At 32.7% G+C, this 15,718-nt stretch overlaps 1 protein-coding gene across 6 annotated transcripts in view; it reads left to right on the top strand.

The window, feature by feature from the left end:
• The window catches only part of CSNK1G3 (casein kinase 1 gamma 3), a gene marked incomplete at both ends in the record, with an annotated part of 88,882 nt that overhangs the window by 57,303 nt on the left and 15,861 nt on the right, over positions 1-15,718 (top strand). For 2 of the 6 annotated variants that reach the window (XM_079703420.1, XM_079703419.1), the window contains 5 exons: positions 1,854-1,939; positions 2,057-2,141; positions 4,346-4,491; positions 7,422-7,517; positions 11,204-11,299. In XM_079703420.1, coding sequence (XP_079559546.1) covers positions 1,854-1,939; positions 2,057-2,141; positions 4,346-4,491; positions 7,422-7,517; positions 11,204-11,299 — 509 coding nt within the window. Of the gene's footprint in view, positions 1-1,853; positions 1,940-2,056; positions 2,142-4,342; positions 4,492-7,421; positions 7,518-11,203; positions 11,300-15,718 lie in introns of all 6 variants that reach the window. The other 4 variants (XM_079703424.1, XM_079703423.1, XM_079703421.1 and 1 more) reach the window with 3 other exon arrangements.

Below are 15,718 nucleotides of genomic sequence, written 5' to 3'. Positions count from 1 at the left end.
AATCAATGTTTAGCATTAGGCCTGCTCATTTGAGGTTCTTAAGAGTTTCAGAGGTGATTCTGATTCTCAGAGGGACTTCAAAAATAATTTTTTTTCTTTCCATGACTTTTCATTCTTAAGATTCCTAGGACCTAATAAAGTGAAATTTTAGTTATAAAAGGCATTACTGATTTTTTTCATGAATTCACATCCTGCTTTCATTAATGGCTTTTAGAAGAACTTTATATTACTTATTTTGAAAGTTTGCTATTTTTAATAGCATATGCTTACATTGTTAAAATATGAAATATAAGAAAAATTCCCATTATATCACATTTTTGCGTATTTGAAATGAGCTATTGAAATGTCCTGTCTAGTCCTCCAGTCTCATACCCCTAATTACTAATGATTTGATGCATATTTTTCTAGATATTTCCCTATGCTTATAGAAAAGAGATATATTCTAATCTAATTTTATATGTTTTAAAATAGTCATTTATATATTTAAGTAGTATGCGTTGAGTGCCTGCTCTGTGGCAGCCATTACACTAGGCCCTGAGGCTATTGAGCCAAAGAGATATCTGCTCTCCTATGATGTTGTCAGATGGGAGGATAGATGTTGATTAAATAAAAACACAAACATATATATTAAAACTGTAGCAAGTGTTACAGAAGACAATTATAGAATGTTGTAAGATTACATAGTAAAAATTAAAACCTTTTTTGACCCTTTTACTCTAGTTCGGTTCCATCCTTTGAAAAGTGTGCTTTTTCTAAAGTATTTAGTACTGCTTGGGTAGTATGAGTATTCATTTGGATGAAACAACTTGCACATGAACATCCCCATATTAAAGTATTATTTTCTCCTCTTATTGTTAGTCAGCATTTTTGTATTATTTTAAAATACTAAGAAAACTTAAATATTTAACTTAAGTGACAAAAAATTGAAAAAAGATTCACTCAGCAAATATTTATAAGTACCTCCCTGAGTCTTGGTCTGTGATTATCATTCAGTTATATGCTATACAACATTTTGTTACTAGAACAACAATAGCAACTTGAAAATGGCAATTTGTTCTGGCAGCATATTTTTGGTGCTGTCAGAGGAGTTATTACTGTTGGAGTGTGTCAAACACAGTGCTTTTAAAAGTACGTTACACAATATACTAATTGTATTTGATATAAATAGAGAGTATGTGGGGTGGAATTTTTGTGCTCATATAAGTTTAGGAAATGGAGACCTAAAGTTAAACATTTTTAGCTCTAGGTATTTTCAAAACGTTTAATATGGGGCTTCCCTGGTGGCGCAGTGGTTGAGAGTCCGCCTGCCGATGCAGGGGACACGGGTTCGTGCCCCGGTCTGGGAGGATCCCACATGCCGCGGAGCGGCTTGGCCCATGAGCCATGGCCATTGAGCCTGCGTGTCCGGAGCCTGTGCTCCGCAACGGGAGAGGCCACAACAGTGAGAGGCCCACATACCGCAAAAAAAAAAAAAAAAAAAAAAAAAACGTTTAATATGTTACATTCTGAATCTTTTAAGATGGAGCTGTAGTACACGGTGATTCTCTTTTTGATCATGGAACCCTTTCCTCCTTGCCTTATAGTTCTATGAATAGATATTTAAGGAAAGAAATAAATCTCCAGTAGTATCTAAAAAAATCATAGTGACATGTTTTAAAGATGCATGATAATTTTAATGTAAAACATTATTGTTTAAACATGATTTTTCTCTCTCGTAAGTACCAGATTGGTATTTTATATTTATACGCTGAGCTTTGGGGAATTAATTTACATAAAAGGAAAGAATCATTTCTCCATTCTTGCATCCTAAACTGGGAAAGGAAAATGAAATTTATGTTTCTCTTATATTCCAGAACAAAGTAGAAGAGATGACTTAGAAGCTTTAGGTCATATGTTCATGTATTTTCTGAGAGGCAGTCTTCCTTGGCAAGGTTTAAAGGTAATTGTATTTGTGTTTCCTTATTGAATTTCATAAATTGTTAATATATTAAGATACTCTCTTCCACGTATTTAATTTTAAAATTACGTCTCAAGATTCTTTTTCTTTCTGTTTTAGGCTGACACATTAAAAGAGAGGTATCAGAAAATTGGAGATACAAAACGAGCCACACCAATAGAAGTGTTATGTGAAAATTTTCCAGGTAATGAATAATGCTGCTTGATACATGTGCTTATTATACACAGAAAACTAGAACTGTTCATTTTCATTGCTTAAGTTGATAAGTACTTTTTTCATGCTTAAAAAATATGATTCAAAAGATGTCAGCAGGACTTCCCTGGTGGCACAGTGGTTGGGAGTCCACCTGCCAATGCAGGGGGCATGGGTTTGATCCCTGGTCTGGGAAGATCTCACATGCTGTGGAGCAGCTAGGCCCATGCACCACAACTACTGAGCCTGAGCTCTGGAGCCTGCGAGCCACAACTGCTGAAGCCCGTGCACCTAGAGCCCATCCTCCACAGCGAGAGAGGCCGCTGCAATGAGAAGCCCGTGCACCACAACGAGTGGCCCCTGCTCACCACAGCTAGAGAGGGCCTGCATGAAGCAACGAAGACCCAACGCAGCCAAAAATAAATAAATAAATAAATAAATTTTAAAAAGGAAAAAAAAGATGTCAGCATTTGATACACAGACCACAGGGCAATGTGTATACGCACTTTTGTAAAATGGTATTAATGGAAGAAAATTCATCTTTTAATAGTGTTGACCAGTACCAGCTAAAGTAATATTTTCTTCAATAGCATACTTTTAATAAGTTGAAATATTTGCTTAGAAATACTAACTAAAGTTTTGGTATCCAATATTAGTCATTTGAGTCTCAATGTCAAGCTCAAAGGAGGTATGTGATGTATGATTTAGTCTGGTTTTCCAAGTACAGTAAAATCTTACTAACCTTACTACTTTTAGGCTAATTTTGTATTGGGGAGCTTTATGAAGATAGATTTGCTCTCATGTAGATTTTTGGCAACTCACGTGAAATCAACAAAAATTTACTTAAGATTCCTAAATCAATTAAGGGATAAGAATAATGTGTCCCTAATGTGTTAAAATACCTGTTTTGATTTATGCAATAACGTTAAATGAGAACTAAACTTGAAGATAGAAGATGGAGCTTATATCTCACTTCAGTATTTACAGGTTCTCCTGTACAGTGCTGGCATTATTATTGTAATAGTATCAGCAGCATAATCTCAGGTAGCCCTTTTTCAAGTTTGCTTTTATTATTCATTGACAGTAAACTTTAATTATGTATTTTGCTTTCTTGCTATAACATATAGAACTGGAAGATTAAAAGAAAAAATCGGTTGATAGTACTAACAGTTTAGGTGTAGGCAGATTGGCTATACCTTATTAAGAAGCTTATACAAATTTCTGCAGGAAAAATGGGGGTGCCAAAGTAATTAGCCAGGTGATTAGCTAGAAAGTGGAATAGTGGGAGAGTCACCATGTGACTGGGTCACTGGATGCTACTTTCATGCCTGTTAGGCTATGGGTGATCCTTTTCTTATTAGCTTCCATGAACCAATTGGATCAAAAAAGCAGTTAGGTGTAACCTACCATCTCTTATGATAGTGCTTTTATGTGCTCTGATGGTTAAACACTGTTTTACTAATTGCTGACCATTTTGCATATTGATTTTTATGGCTTTTTCTTTCTTTTACTTCTGGAAAATATGACCTTTAAAAAAATACATCTCTAATATATTTGGGAATTATAATAGCATGCAAAGGTTTATGTATTACAAAATAATTGTTACATTTATGACCAGAAATTAAGAGAAGAATTAAACTGTCTTCCTGAATCTGTTTTAGCTTTATGTTGCTAGGCCAGTTGATTAGAATACCATTTAGCCAAGGTTAAGAATTTGAATCTTCTATTGGTCATTTAGTGTCACTGATTCTAAAGGAAATCCAGCAAGGTAGTGCAAATGCTTTCATGTATAAATCAATTCCTATCAGTATTTAAAATAATTTTTAAAAATTTGAGCTTAGTATTGTGTTTTGTGATTAAATAAATATGCATTATTAAGTTTCTATTTCAACCTTGAATACTGTCCAAGGTTTCTATTAAAAATAATGTAAAATAAAAATTTTAGCCTTTCCTAATGAATTGAAACAAAAATAATGTTTGTTAAATCTCTGATTTATCTTTTGTCCCTATTTCCTTTCTTCCCTTCTTTCCCCCTTTTAATTTCATTGTTATTAAGTTCGTAATATTTTAAATTTTAGTAGAATTTTGTTACTTTTTATGTTTTTATAATACCCTGTGCTTTTAGATATTTATAATTTTATTATTAATGAGTATTAGAAAAGTTTAATGAGAAAATTTTTATTTCCGTTCCAGAAGAAATGGCAACATATCTTCGTTATGTAAGAAGGCTAGATTTTTTTGAAAAACCAGACTATGACTACCTAAGAAAACTTTTTACTGACTTGTTTGATCGAAAAGGGTATATGTTTGATTATGAATATGACTGGATTGGTAAGCAGTTGGTGAGTACTCTAGGCTATATAATAAAAATAAAAGATTATTTGTAGTATTTAACCTTCTTTTTCATAGTACAGATCCTTTATTTAAAAAGAGTTGAGAACAAATAATTTTTTATTTTGAAGTACAGTTGATTTACAATATTATATTAGTTTTAGGTGTACAACATAGTGATTCAATATTTTTATAGATTATACTCCATTTAAAGTTATTACAAAATAATAGCTATATTTTTCTGCACTGTACAGTATATCCTTATTGTTGATTTATTTCATACATAGTAGTTTGTCTCTTAATCCCATACTCCTGTCTTGCCCCTCCCCTCTTCTTTCTCCTCACTGGTAACCACTAGTTTGTTCTCTATATGTGTAAGTCTGTTCCTATTTTGTTATATACATTTGGTTGTTTTAGTTTTTAGATTCTACATATCAGTGATAACAGAGTATTTGTCTTTCTCTGTCTGGCTTATTTCACTAAGCATAGTACTCTAGGTCCATCCACATTGTTGCAGATAGCAGAATTTCATTCTTTTTTTTATGGCTGAGTAATATTCATATATGTGTGTGTGTGTGTGTGTATATCCATATCTATATCTGTATCATCTCTGTATCTTCTTTATCCATTCATCTGTTGGGCACTTAGTTTGCTTCCATATCTTCAATATTTTGGCTATTGTGAATAATGCTGTTATGAACATTGGAGTGCATTAGTGTTTTCATTTTCTTGGATATATACCCAGCAGTGGAATTGCTGGATCATATGGTAGTTCTGCTTTTAGTTTTTTGAGGAATCTCCATACTGTTTACCATAGTGGCTGCACCAATTTGAATTCCCACCAATAATGCACAAGGGTTCCATTTTTTCCATATCCTCACCAACCCTTGTTATGTCTTGTCTTTTTTATAATGGCCATTCTGACAAATGTGAGGTGATATCTCATTATGGTTTTGATTTGCATTTCTCCGATGACTCGCAGTGTTGAGCATTTTTTAATGTAACTGTTAGCCATCTGTATGTTTTCTTTGGAAAAATAGTTATCCAGGTTGTCTGCCCATTTTTTAATTGGGTCCTTTGTTTTTTTGGGTATTGTATGAGCTGTTTATAAATTTTGGATATTAACCTCTTGTAGGTTATATCATTTGCAAATATTTTTTCCCATTCAGTAGGTTGTCTTTTCATTTTGTTGATGGTTTTCTTTGCTGTGCAAAAGCTTTTAAGTTTAATTAGGTCCCATTTGTTTATTTTTGCTTTTGTTTCTCTGCCTTAAGAGACAGATCTAAAAAATATTGCTGCAGTTTATGTCAAAGAGTGTTCTGCTTATGTTCTCTTCTAGGAATTTTATGGTTTCATAGATAAAGGTCTTTAATCCATTTTGAGTTTATTTTTGTATATGGTGTTAGGAAATGTTCTAATCTCATTCATTTACATGTAGCTGTCCAGTTTTCCCATCACCACTTATTGAAGAGACTGTCTTTTCTTCACTGTATATTCTTGCCTCCTCTTTCATAGATTAATTGACCACAAGTGTGTGGGTTTATTTCTGGGCTGTCTATTCTACTCCATTGACGTATGTGTCTGTTGTTGTGCCAGTACCATGCTGATTTGATTACTGTAGCTTTGTAGTATAGTCTGAAATCAGGGAGTGTGATACCTCCAGCTTTGTTCTTTTTTTCTCAAGATTGTCTTGGCATTTCAGGGTCTTTTGTGGTTCCATATACATTTTAAGATTGAGAATAAATAATGTTTAACGGGTTCATTTTATTTCTTTTTTATGGACGTTTCAGGTAGCATAATATAAAAATTATTCTTTGAATTTTGTAAAAACCTTACATTCGGAGTCTACTTTTTAGAGTAATGAGTTATTTTGAACGTTTTACTTCTGATTTAGTTCTTAATGTCAAATATACTTTTTAAAAATATAATATTCTAGTGATAACTTTTAAAAGATCAGCTAGTTTTTTTCAGCGAGTTTTTTTCCTTTAGTCATCTTTCAAAACATTTGTAATTTTAAAATATGTATTAATTATTCTAGCAGTTTTAGGTTATCTTGGAATAGACTGATACATATTGGAGCATGTTTAGGTTTTTAAAACTGTACCAAGTTTTCATAGTTTAAAAAAAATTGTCTTGATCATAACTGTGGGATGGGTGTCATTACTTAAATGAAGTTATCATTAAATTCTTTCTTTGAAGTGGTGACTTCCAGAAAATCAAATATGTATTCTCACTAGTCTTTTTTTTTTAAATAAGTAAGAATGCCTTACAAAATTTTCTATAATTATGGCTCACTGTTAGCAAATTGTTTTCCAAATTTGGAACTGCTGAACTCTCAGATTCAAGTATTTTTGAACAACTGACTTACTTAAGCATTTAATCTGTATTTTTCTTAACTCCAAAGTGATTTGAATGTATATGGTATCTAAAATGCAAATCTGAATATACTTTGATTAAAGTATTTATATGAAGTTTTGAATTATATTTGAAAATTTTAATTTTATATAAGCCTCTTCTGAGCTAAAATATTGACAGTAAGCAATTTTATTAGCTTACTTAAAAAATTATTCCCTTAATTTTCTAAAAATAATTTTTTCTGTTTATATATTGGCTTTGGAAATGAGAAACATAAACAAATACACTTTCATTTTTTGCTATGAAAAAGTAACCTAAAAGTAATGACAGTATTAGAAGGTCTTTTGTTGATATAAAACTAAATACTTGATAAAGTATTTAAATATTTTGAAAATACTTTAAAAAGTAGCTATGATCTCTTTGTTGTATTTAACAACATATTTTAGGAAAAGTATCTTTTCTTAAGGCCTTACTTTATTTAACAGTGTGTTTTATTTTTTTTCCTTGAATATGTTAAGTAGCTAAATAATTTTAAATAAGAGTTCTGAAATAGAATGCATTGATTCTAATTGTTATTGTATTGTAGCCTACTCCAGTGGGTGCAGTTCAGCAAGATCCTGCTCTGTCATCAAACAGAGAAGCACATCAACACAGAGATAAGATACAACAATCCAAAAATCAGGTTTGCTGCCCTTTTAGATATGAAATGTCTTAATTTGCTTCTGTATTACCTTCTCACAGTTTATAAATATATTTGGTGTTTTATCATGCGCAGATGACAGCTTTATATGTGTATGCATTTGCGTGTGCATGTGTGTGTATACATACTTGTATATACGTATTGAAGGGTTGAAATGCATATTTTTTTCTTTTATAAAGCAGACTGTATACACACATATTAAGGATAGAAAATGCATATATTTTCAATAGCTAGATTCTTTCCCCTAATGTTCACATTAAAAATGTTTAATCATAAATCCTAATTAGTAGTATAAGTTAGTATAATAAACTTTGAGCAATGTTTGATATTCTGTTAGAATGGAAGTATCTGGATACCCTGTTGGAATGAATTGTAATAGCAGTTGGTCTTTCTAACTATAGTCTAGTTTAGTGTACTAAATTATTTACTGAGTTCCTGTTATTTGAAAGCTACTATTCTCCACATTGTAGAAATTCCGAAGTAAGGAAAACATATAACCTGTAAGAAATGATTTTGTAATCAGTGGCTAAGACCTCTCTCAGCCTCTGGAATCAGTCGTACCTGGATATGGCTTGACCCTGGGCAGATTACTCATTCACTCAAAGCCTCAGTTCTCATCTATAAAATAAAAATAGTGCATTTAATTCCTAGCATATGGTAAGCTTTCATTAAGTCTCAACTCTTGTGGCTGGTATTACTGTTATCATTATTACAATAAATTCACAAATAACTACATTACAATGCAGAATAAACTCTACCATAGGAAATACATTAATAAAGTGCCAAGGAGGATCATTGGAATATGTAGGATCTATAAAGATTTGATGGCGAAGGTGGCTTTTGAGATGAGCCTGAAGAATGAATGGAATTTTTAAAGGCAGGTGAAGGGATAAGAGCATTTTGGGGAGAGTGAACAGTAAAAAATATAAAGCAGAAGTTTAAAAATGTAGAATATGTTTGAGGAGAAATAAGCAGTTGGCTTGGAGCAGAGAGTAGGTTCAAGACAAGGCATAGAAGATTCATTGAAGAGTTTGTATTTCCTGGATAAGGTATATTGGAAGCTGTTGAAATTTTTGAGCAACGTTTTCACTCTTCTCATTTTTGTATAAGGAAGCTTTATTGAATCCTTTGGACGTAAAAATTTTTGCTGTCACCCTGAGTTAAACAGGGCCTTTAGAATTTTGGGTTATAACCCTTTTTGGAGAAGGATAGTGTGTTATCCTTTTTGTATCCCATCAGGGTTCAGGTGAGGGTTAAATAAGAAATGAAATCAAAGAAAAAACACAACTTATTAAAAATAATAGCCAAATAAAATGCTGCATTTAAGAAATATTTAACAACATTATGCTTTAAAGTATAGAGAATTTAAAAAGATTAGTTTTATAATTTCACCTTAGAAAAATTGGGACAGTAAAGGGTCTTATATATAAATTACTTCCAATATAAATTACAACTTGTTGATAGCTTGAGTACTCTGATAAGATGCTGTATATAGAAAGAAATGGGAGAAATCAAAACTTGGAGTTTGTGTTTTATAAATCAGTTAATTTCTCAAATGTACGTGGAAGAAGATCAGTAATTCATGTTCTGTGAAGATCTCCACTTGAGCTGTTAGGTATTGTAATAAGTGAAACTCTTCTTTTATTGTTGAATTAAATTTTTGTTGAAATAAATTTAAATGTTTTAAAGTTTAACTTTCTACATGTTTCAGATATATCTTGCTAGCTCGATTGCCAGCTCACTGAGGGTGGGAACCATATTTTGTTGATGTAGTACTTATTGCACTAAACGTAAGGAGTCCGTTTTCTTCTCAGGAAATCCTTTAGGATAGCTTATATATTGAATTTGAAACCAGGACATGCAGATTCTTACCATGATAGAAACATTGTATATCTAGAAAAAATTTCTTAACTATCTGTGATGCAGTAAACAGCTTAAGTTGTGTGATAAACCCATAGTTCACAATCCCAAAAGAAGAAAGGTTAATTCTTTAAATGTCTGAAACCTTTGTAATGTCCCCAGATAAACAATTGTAACTTAGAGTCAATGGTTGAAGTTCAGGGAATCTGGAAATTTTACAGAAAATGTTGGGTGCATGCAAATGTTTATCCTGAGGCGAGGTTGCATAGCTCTTACTGTCTTCTTAAAAGGTCCATGGTTCCCAAATGTTGCCTGCTGTCCTAGGCAACCTTTAGATCTTTGTCTCTCTTTTAGTATGATTTTCATTCTTTCATCTTGTTAAGATTTGGTCTTGTCTAATTTATTTCACTTTAACCCTACAAATCTGCCAAATTCTGGTGATAAATTTGGAGGATTTAATGAAAAGATATTATAGAACTGTCATAATTGTTTTGATGACATATTTCATGCCACAGAATGTAGTTTTTCATTGTACAGTTTAATTTAGGAAGTTTAGTGCCAGAACATTTATTCTTTGTGTCCACTTGATTTCAACATCTCTTCCCCTAAAGGGTTACTCTGGCTCCTGATATGCTTAGGCTCCGTATAGCCCAGTGTACTTGGCACTTCGTGGCAAGATTTTCCTTACTTTGGTTGAAAAAGAAAGAAAAGAGCCCTGAAGTCTTTAGAACATAATGTAATTGTGATAAGGAGCTAGGTAGTAATATTGGAAGAGCAGTAGCCTCTCAGTTTGAATCCTTTGTGTGCTCTGTGCTACCTCTATGACCTTAGAGAAGTATTTAATGTTTCAATGTCTTCATCAGTAAAATGAGGGTGATACTATCTATCTCAAAAATGAGATAACACATATAAAGCAGCTAATGCAGAACCAAACATGTAATAGAAACTTAAATATTGTAAAGCTTCCCCCTCTTCTTATTAGTGCTGTCCACATTTTCCTGAAACATAGAAATTGACCCCTATTAAGCAGTTACTCCTAATTCTGTTACTAGATTATTATTAGTTTGTGGTTATTGCCATACAAGTTTGCCAAGTCATCTAAAAGCTTCAAGAATTATCAGCCTATTTCATGGAAATGGGTTTCTTAATTTGAACCAGATAAAAAGATCAAGGAGGCAAAGAGATTCATATATGTAAGACTGTCACTTAAAAAAATTGTTTACCATATCCTCTTGGTATTCTATATAGCACTTCTCGCTTTTCGAAGAATTTTTCTGTTTTCTTGTATTATCCTCACAATCAGAAACAGGGTACTAAGGAAGAAGAGAAAAGTTTTCTGGGACCTTAAGTATGGCTATTTGAGTACTATCTTTTTATTCACCTTGCTAGAAGTAGTTCCTCATTAGAAAACTAATGGGGACCTCTACTGTAAGAAAATATAGTGGATGCCTTTTTAAAACATTTCATGGTTTATTTGGAGTACTTTCTTGACCACGTCATTTTTACCTCTCTAATTTTTGTTAACTTTATAAAGTTAGCGAGTGGAGTCTGTGATATCTAAAGTCCTTTCACTTCTAAAATTCTGTGATTCTATTTTATTTTTGTGGTTAATCATTACATTATTGTAGCATTTTAACTGAAATCTCTCCATGTTCAATATGCAAAGATAACTGCATTTGTGACTCAGAATAGTAAGGGTATTTTAAATTTCCTTTTATACGTTTGTTTTCTATATTATAAGGATGAGATGTTTAACATTTTGGGTTTCTCTTCTTCCATGCATGCCACATGCATTAAATAAATGGCAGTCGGCAGACCACAGGGCAGCTTGGGACTCCCAGCAGGCAAATCCCCATCATTTGAGAGCTCACCTTGCAGCAGACAGACATGGTGGCTCGGTACAGGTATTTTCTGATTTTTGCATGAGTGATTATTTCCCAAATTTATACAACTAACCCTTTTTGGAACTCATGGCATGACTTCATATCCTAATGAAAAACTTGTTGCTGAACCTCCATAATTCTATTCCTTTGTATTTAACCAAAAAGCAGAATTAACATGGTCTAGCAAGACCACCAGGGATACTAAGATTTTGCCTTTGTTCATTTTTGCAAGCATATGCCACAGTATTTAAGTAAGTTGTACTCACAATAGGTTAGAAAAACAAAATGTATTACTTGAAATATGTGTTAAACTTGATTTTCCAATAATAAGCTCAGTCTTTTTTCATGCTTTAAGTAAGAGAACATTTTTTATATCTTTTTCCTTTCATTGATTTTGCCTCCTTCAAACTAGTTAAGTAGATATCTAACTTTTTCATCCTCAGTCCTTAGAATGTACTTTCTGATTAATTGGTCAAATAAACATGACCCTAATTTTATCATGATATATTTTGTTTGTACTTGGAGAAAATAGCACATGGAGAAAATAATTTCAAGGACAAGTATTTATTAAATATTTCCCTCAATTTTCTGGATATTTACAAAAATTTAAAGCTGTCCCTTATTCTTTTTGACGTGTTCCTTTTTTCCCCCTTTTCAGTATATTTAGAGATAGCTACTATATTCTGCCCTCACATGCCCCCCTAAATTTTAACCTTTTGTATGTATTATAAAATTAGAAAAAGATTACTGAGTCTCTTAGTTCTTTTAAAAATGTCAGTTTAAGGTAATCTGAATGCTGGTTTAAAGTAATTGAGATGATAAATGTTATCTCAATCCATTTCAATCTAGAACCTAGATTTGATTTTTTTTCTTCCACATATTTCCACTTGAACAATTTTCTATTATGTTTTTACCAAATCTGCATTTTTCTTAGTATGTATATATACATATACATGCATACACACACACACACATATGTAATCTGAATCTGTGCTTGGGTTTTATTCTTTATTGATTTGAATTCTAAAAGATCAGTTCTTACTAGTTATCATGTTTTTCCCATCTTTAACTTTTAGAGGTAGTTTAAATTGTGAAACCACATTTTTTTAAAGAACTTCGTAGTCTATGGAACTTTGTCATGTGTGTACCAGAAGTATTTGAATAGCGCTGTCAGAGTCTAGAGTGAGGGATTCAGAGGCAAGGGTGCCTGAATTGTAAAATTTTTTGTGACCCAAATTCATATCACTGGAAATTTAATTGAGAAAATTATGTTTAATTCCCATAAACACAAACTGGATTGTGTATGTATCTGTATACGTTTACGTGTTTCTAAGTGTTGTATGTTTTTATAGCAGGTGTCTTGCTCAGTGTTCAGGGAAATCTGTAATAATTAAGACACTATTAGAAAGCTCTCCTACCACTTCTGTACCATTACCACAAATTTGTCTTTAGTTTTTTCTTACTTTGTGGAATTCCCAAAGATGGCTCATGGGATCTCTTTGGACTATCAAAGGGTGAATGAGTTTGATTATTGGCTCATCACTCAAAAACTTTGTTCTATTTTTTCACATGTTCACAAAGATATATTTCAACTCTGCTCATCTCTCATCATCTCTTTAAAACTTTTCTGCCTTGTAGAGATTACATCTGGCTTCATTCTAATATTCTGTAAGTGATCAGTTTACTTACTAGAATTCTGGTAATACATAAGTAAGACAAAAAATTTTATATTATTTTTCATTTACTTCCTGAATTAACTAACTTGATGTGATGAACATTAAGGTAGTTTTACTGTCATGTAGAATTTGCTAGCAGCCTAAGTAAGATCATGCCTGAATCTTGCCCCACTCCAAAATGTTGAATTTATTTATAATTTTTATCCTACCCACTTTCAAAATTTGAAAAGTTATAATATGACACTGGTATAATTGGACTAATGAAATTGTAATTTAAAAATTAATAATAGTGGAAATAAAAGTGCCTTAAATCTGAGCTAATATGATTATTACGATAATTGAATACTATATTTGACTTTGAATGAAGGAAGAAAGGAAAACAATGTGTTCTTTCATTCTCATTATCTGATAAAGAGAAAAATCTTTTTACTAATACAAAAGTATGAGTAAAATTTGCCTTGAGGTTCTTTGTTCTATGGTTCTTAAACCACCTGTTGAACAATGTTTCAAGTATTAGCTTTGCAAGAAATATAAAGACTTTAAATGGCAATTGATAAAATTATCCTCAACAAATACTAAGGACATACCATCAAATGGTTTCTCAGGAAAGACATTTCCAAAATAAGTAGGTTGGTATCTGTTAATAAAATGTATGCCAGCTGACTGGACCTACAGAAAAATCCTCAGATACTCATTATTTCACATGTTCTTTTAATAGGAACTGCACGTTGGAGTCTACATTTAAACTCCTTATCTTTTCACAATTATTATGTATATTATTACAGATCAGACATATAGGTTACCAAGTTGATTTAATTGTGGTGAGCAGCATAAGCATAAGTTCAAATTCTGTACCTTAGATTATTCATCAGTGACATGGAGATAATAATAGCTCTACCTCATGGTTTTGTTGTGAGAATTTTAAAAAAAAGTATTTAGCATAGAGGCTGGGGCTTAGGAAGTACTAAATAGTAGAATAATCTATTACTTTTGCAAATTAAGAAACTTGACTAGTATTTTTATCCATCTCTGAGAAGTGAAGTATAGAGATACAGCCAAACGAATGCATTGTGAAATGGGATTTATCTAATTTTATTCTGTATCTTTAGTGAAATCATGTTAATTTACTAACCAGAAGGATAATGCTATACATTTGATACATTTTTCCCACTTAAGAGGCTAAGAATAATACTCACATGCCTTAAAGAGTTTATTTTGAATCTGTTCTTGGCTTTTATGTGTTTTGGAAAAGCTCTTAGGGGAACAAGTATGCCCCCTCCTGCTCCCCTTAGAATCACTGGTAATAAATATGGCTGAGAAGCTTAAACCTAGCACTTTCAGTTTCTTGGCTATTCATTATTCAGCAAATATATATAAATGTCTACTGGGTGCTCGGCACTGTGCTAGGTTCTTTGAATAAAAGGGAGAATAATAAATATGGTGCCTGTCCCCGTGGAGCTTTCAGTTAATGGGAAAGGCTAATAAACAGGCAGTGTGATAAGTGGAGAAAGTACAAGGTGCTATGAGAACATATAGTAGAAGCACCTAACTTGGGTTTAGCGGGTTAAGTTTTCCTGGAAAAAATGGTATTATTTATATTCTATTTTTTCACACATTTTCAGTGAATAATCAGTAGGGCTTAGCAGTCGAAGAAGGTAGAAGGGGTTAAGAAAGGAGTGTACCAGGCAGAGAAAACAACATACCTAAGACTGTGGAGGAGAGACTGACAGATTGAGGAATTAAATGCAATTTGGTCAAGCTGGTACGTATTGAGAAATGAGACTGACAGGTAGGCAGGAGGCAAATCGTGAAGGACCTAAAAGGTCTTGTTATTAAATTTGGACTTTGGTCTGAGGGTATTGGGTAGCCATAAAGAGAATTAGATAGAGAACTAACTTGATTAGGTTAGTATTTACAAAGCTTACTTTTGCTGGAGACTAGATTGAAGGGAGACAAGTCTAAGGCAAGGACACAACTCTCAAAAGTCCACAGCTGAGGAGAGATGATGGGTAGTGGAGATGAAGAGAAATAAAAGGACTTGAAAGATAATTAGAAGATAGAATTTAGTTGGGTATGGGGGTTGAGGGAAAGGGATGGGTCAGTTATCCCTTTCTGATATTTTCTACCTGGCAAATCAGGATTTCCAAAATTAGGTTTTAAAATGTACCGCTGGCAGCAGATAGTACTAGTCTCTAATTCCACTGTGTTGAGCCTTTCACTGTAACACAGTCCATGGAGCTCGATGCTAACTAAAAATCTGATCCAAAAAAAGCTGAGAGGGCATGGCAAGCAGAGGGAAGAAGACAGCTGTTAAGGGCACTACTATTTTACATGGTATGGGATACCTTCTGATTGTTTGGAAAGCTCCTCTGCTTTGCATTTAAGGAACAATGTGACACTGGGGAAAAAGGACAGAATCACAAGTGGTGCAGATGTGTTATGCAGCCAGAATAACATTACGAAATGTGAGAATAACATTAATTGTTGTAATAAGCAGTCTGATATTTTAGTCAGTGTCACTTCAGAAATACAGATACAGGTGACGATAACAGAAAAAGAATTAGACAAATGTATCCTGAAACGTTAAGAAAACATATGTGATTAAAAGTCAGAGGAGTAATAGATGTCATATCTGAGTCAGTTCTCCATCATGCTAATTGTTAATGCAGACCTTTCTAAAATGTTTCAGATAACCAGTTTCAGTTTTCTTTATCAAGTCTTTGAGAATACTGAGGTACTAACAAGGAAAAGAATTGAGTGACTA

This window comes from Hyperoodon ampullatus (genome assembly GCF_949752795.1).
Source record: "Hyperoodon ampullatus genome assembly, chromosome: 4".
NCBI lineage: Eukaryota > Metazoa > Chordata > Mammalia > Artiodactyla > Ziphiidae > Hyperoodon > Hyperoodon ampullatus.
Note: the sequence above shows the minus strand (reverse complement) of the source record. Positions and strands in the feature narration are given on the sequence as shown.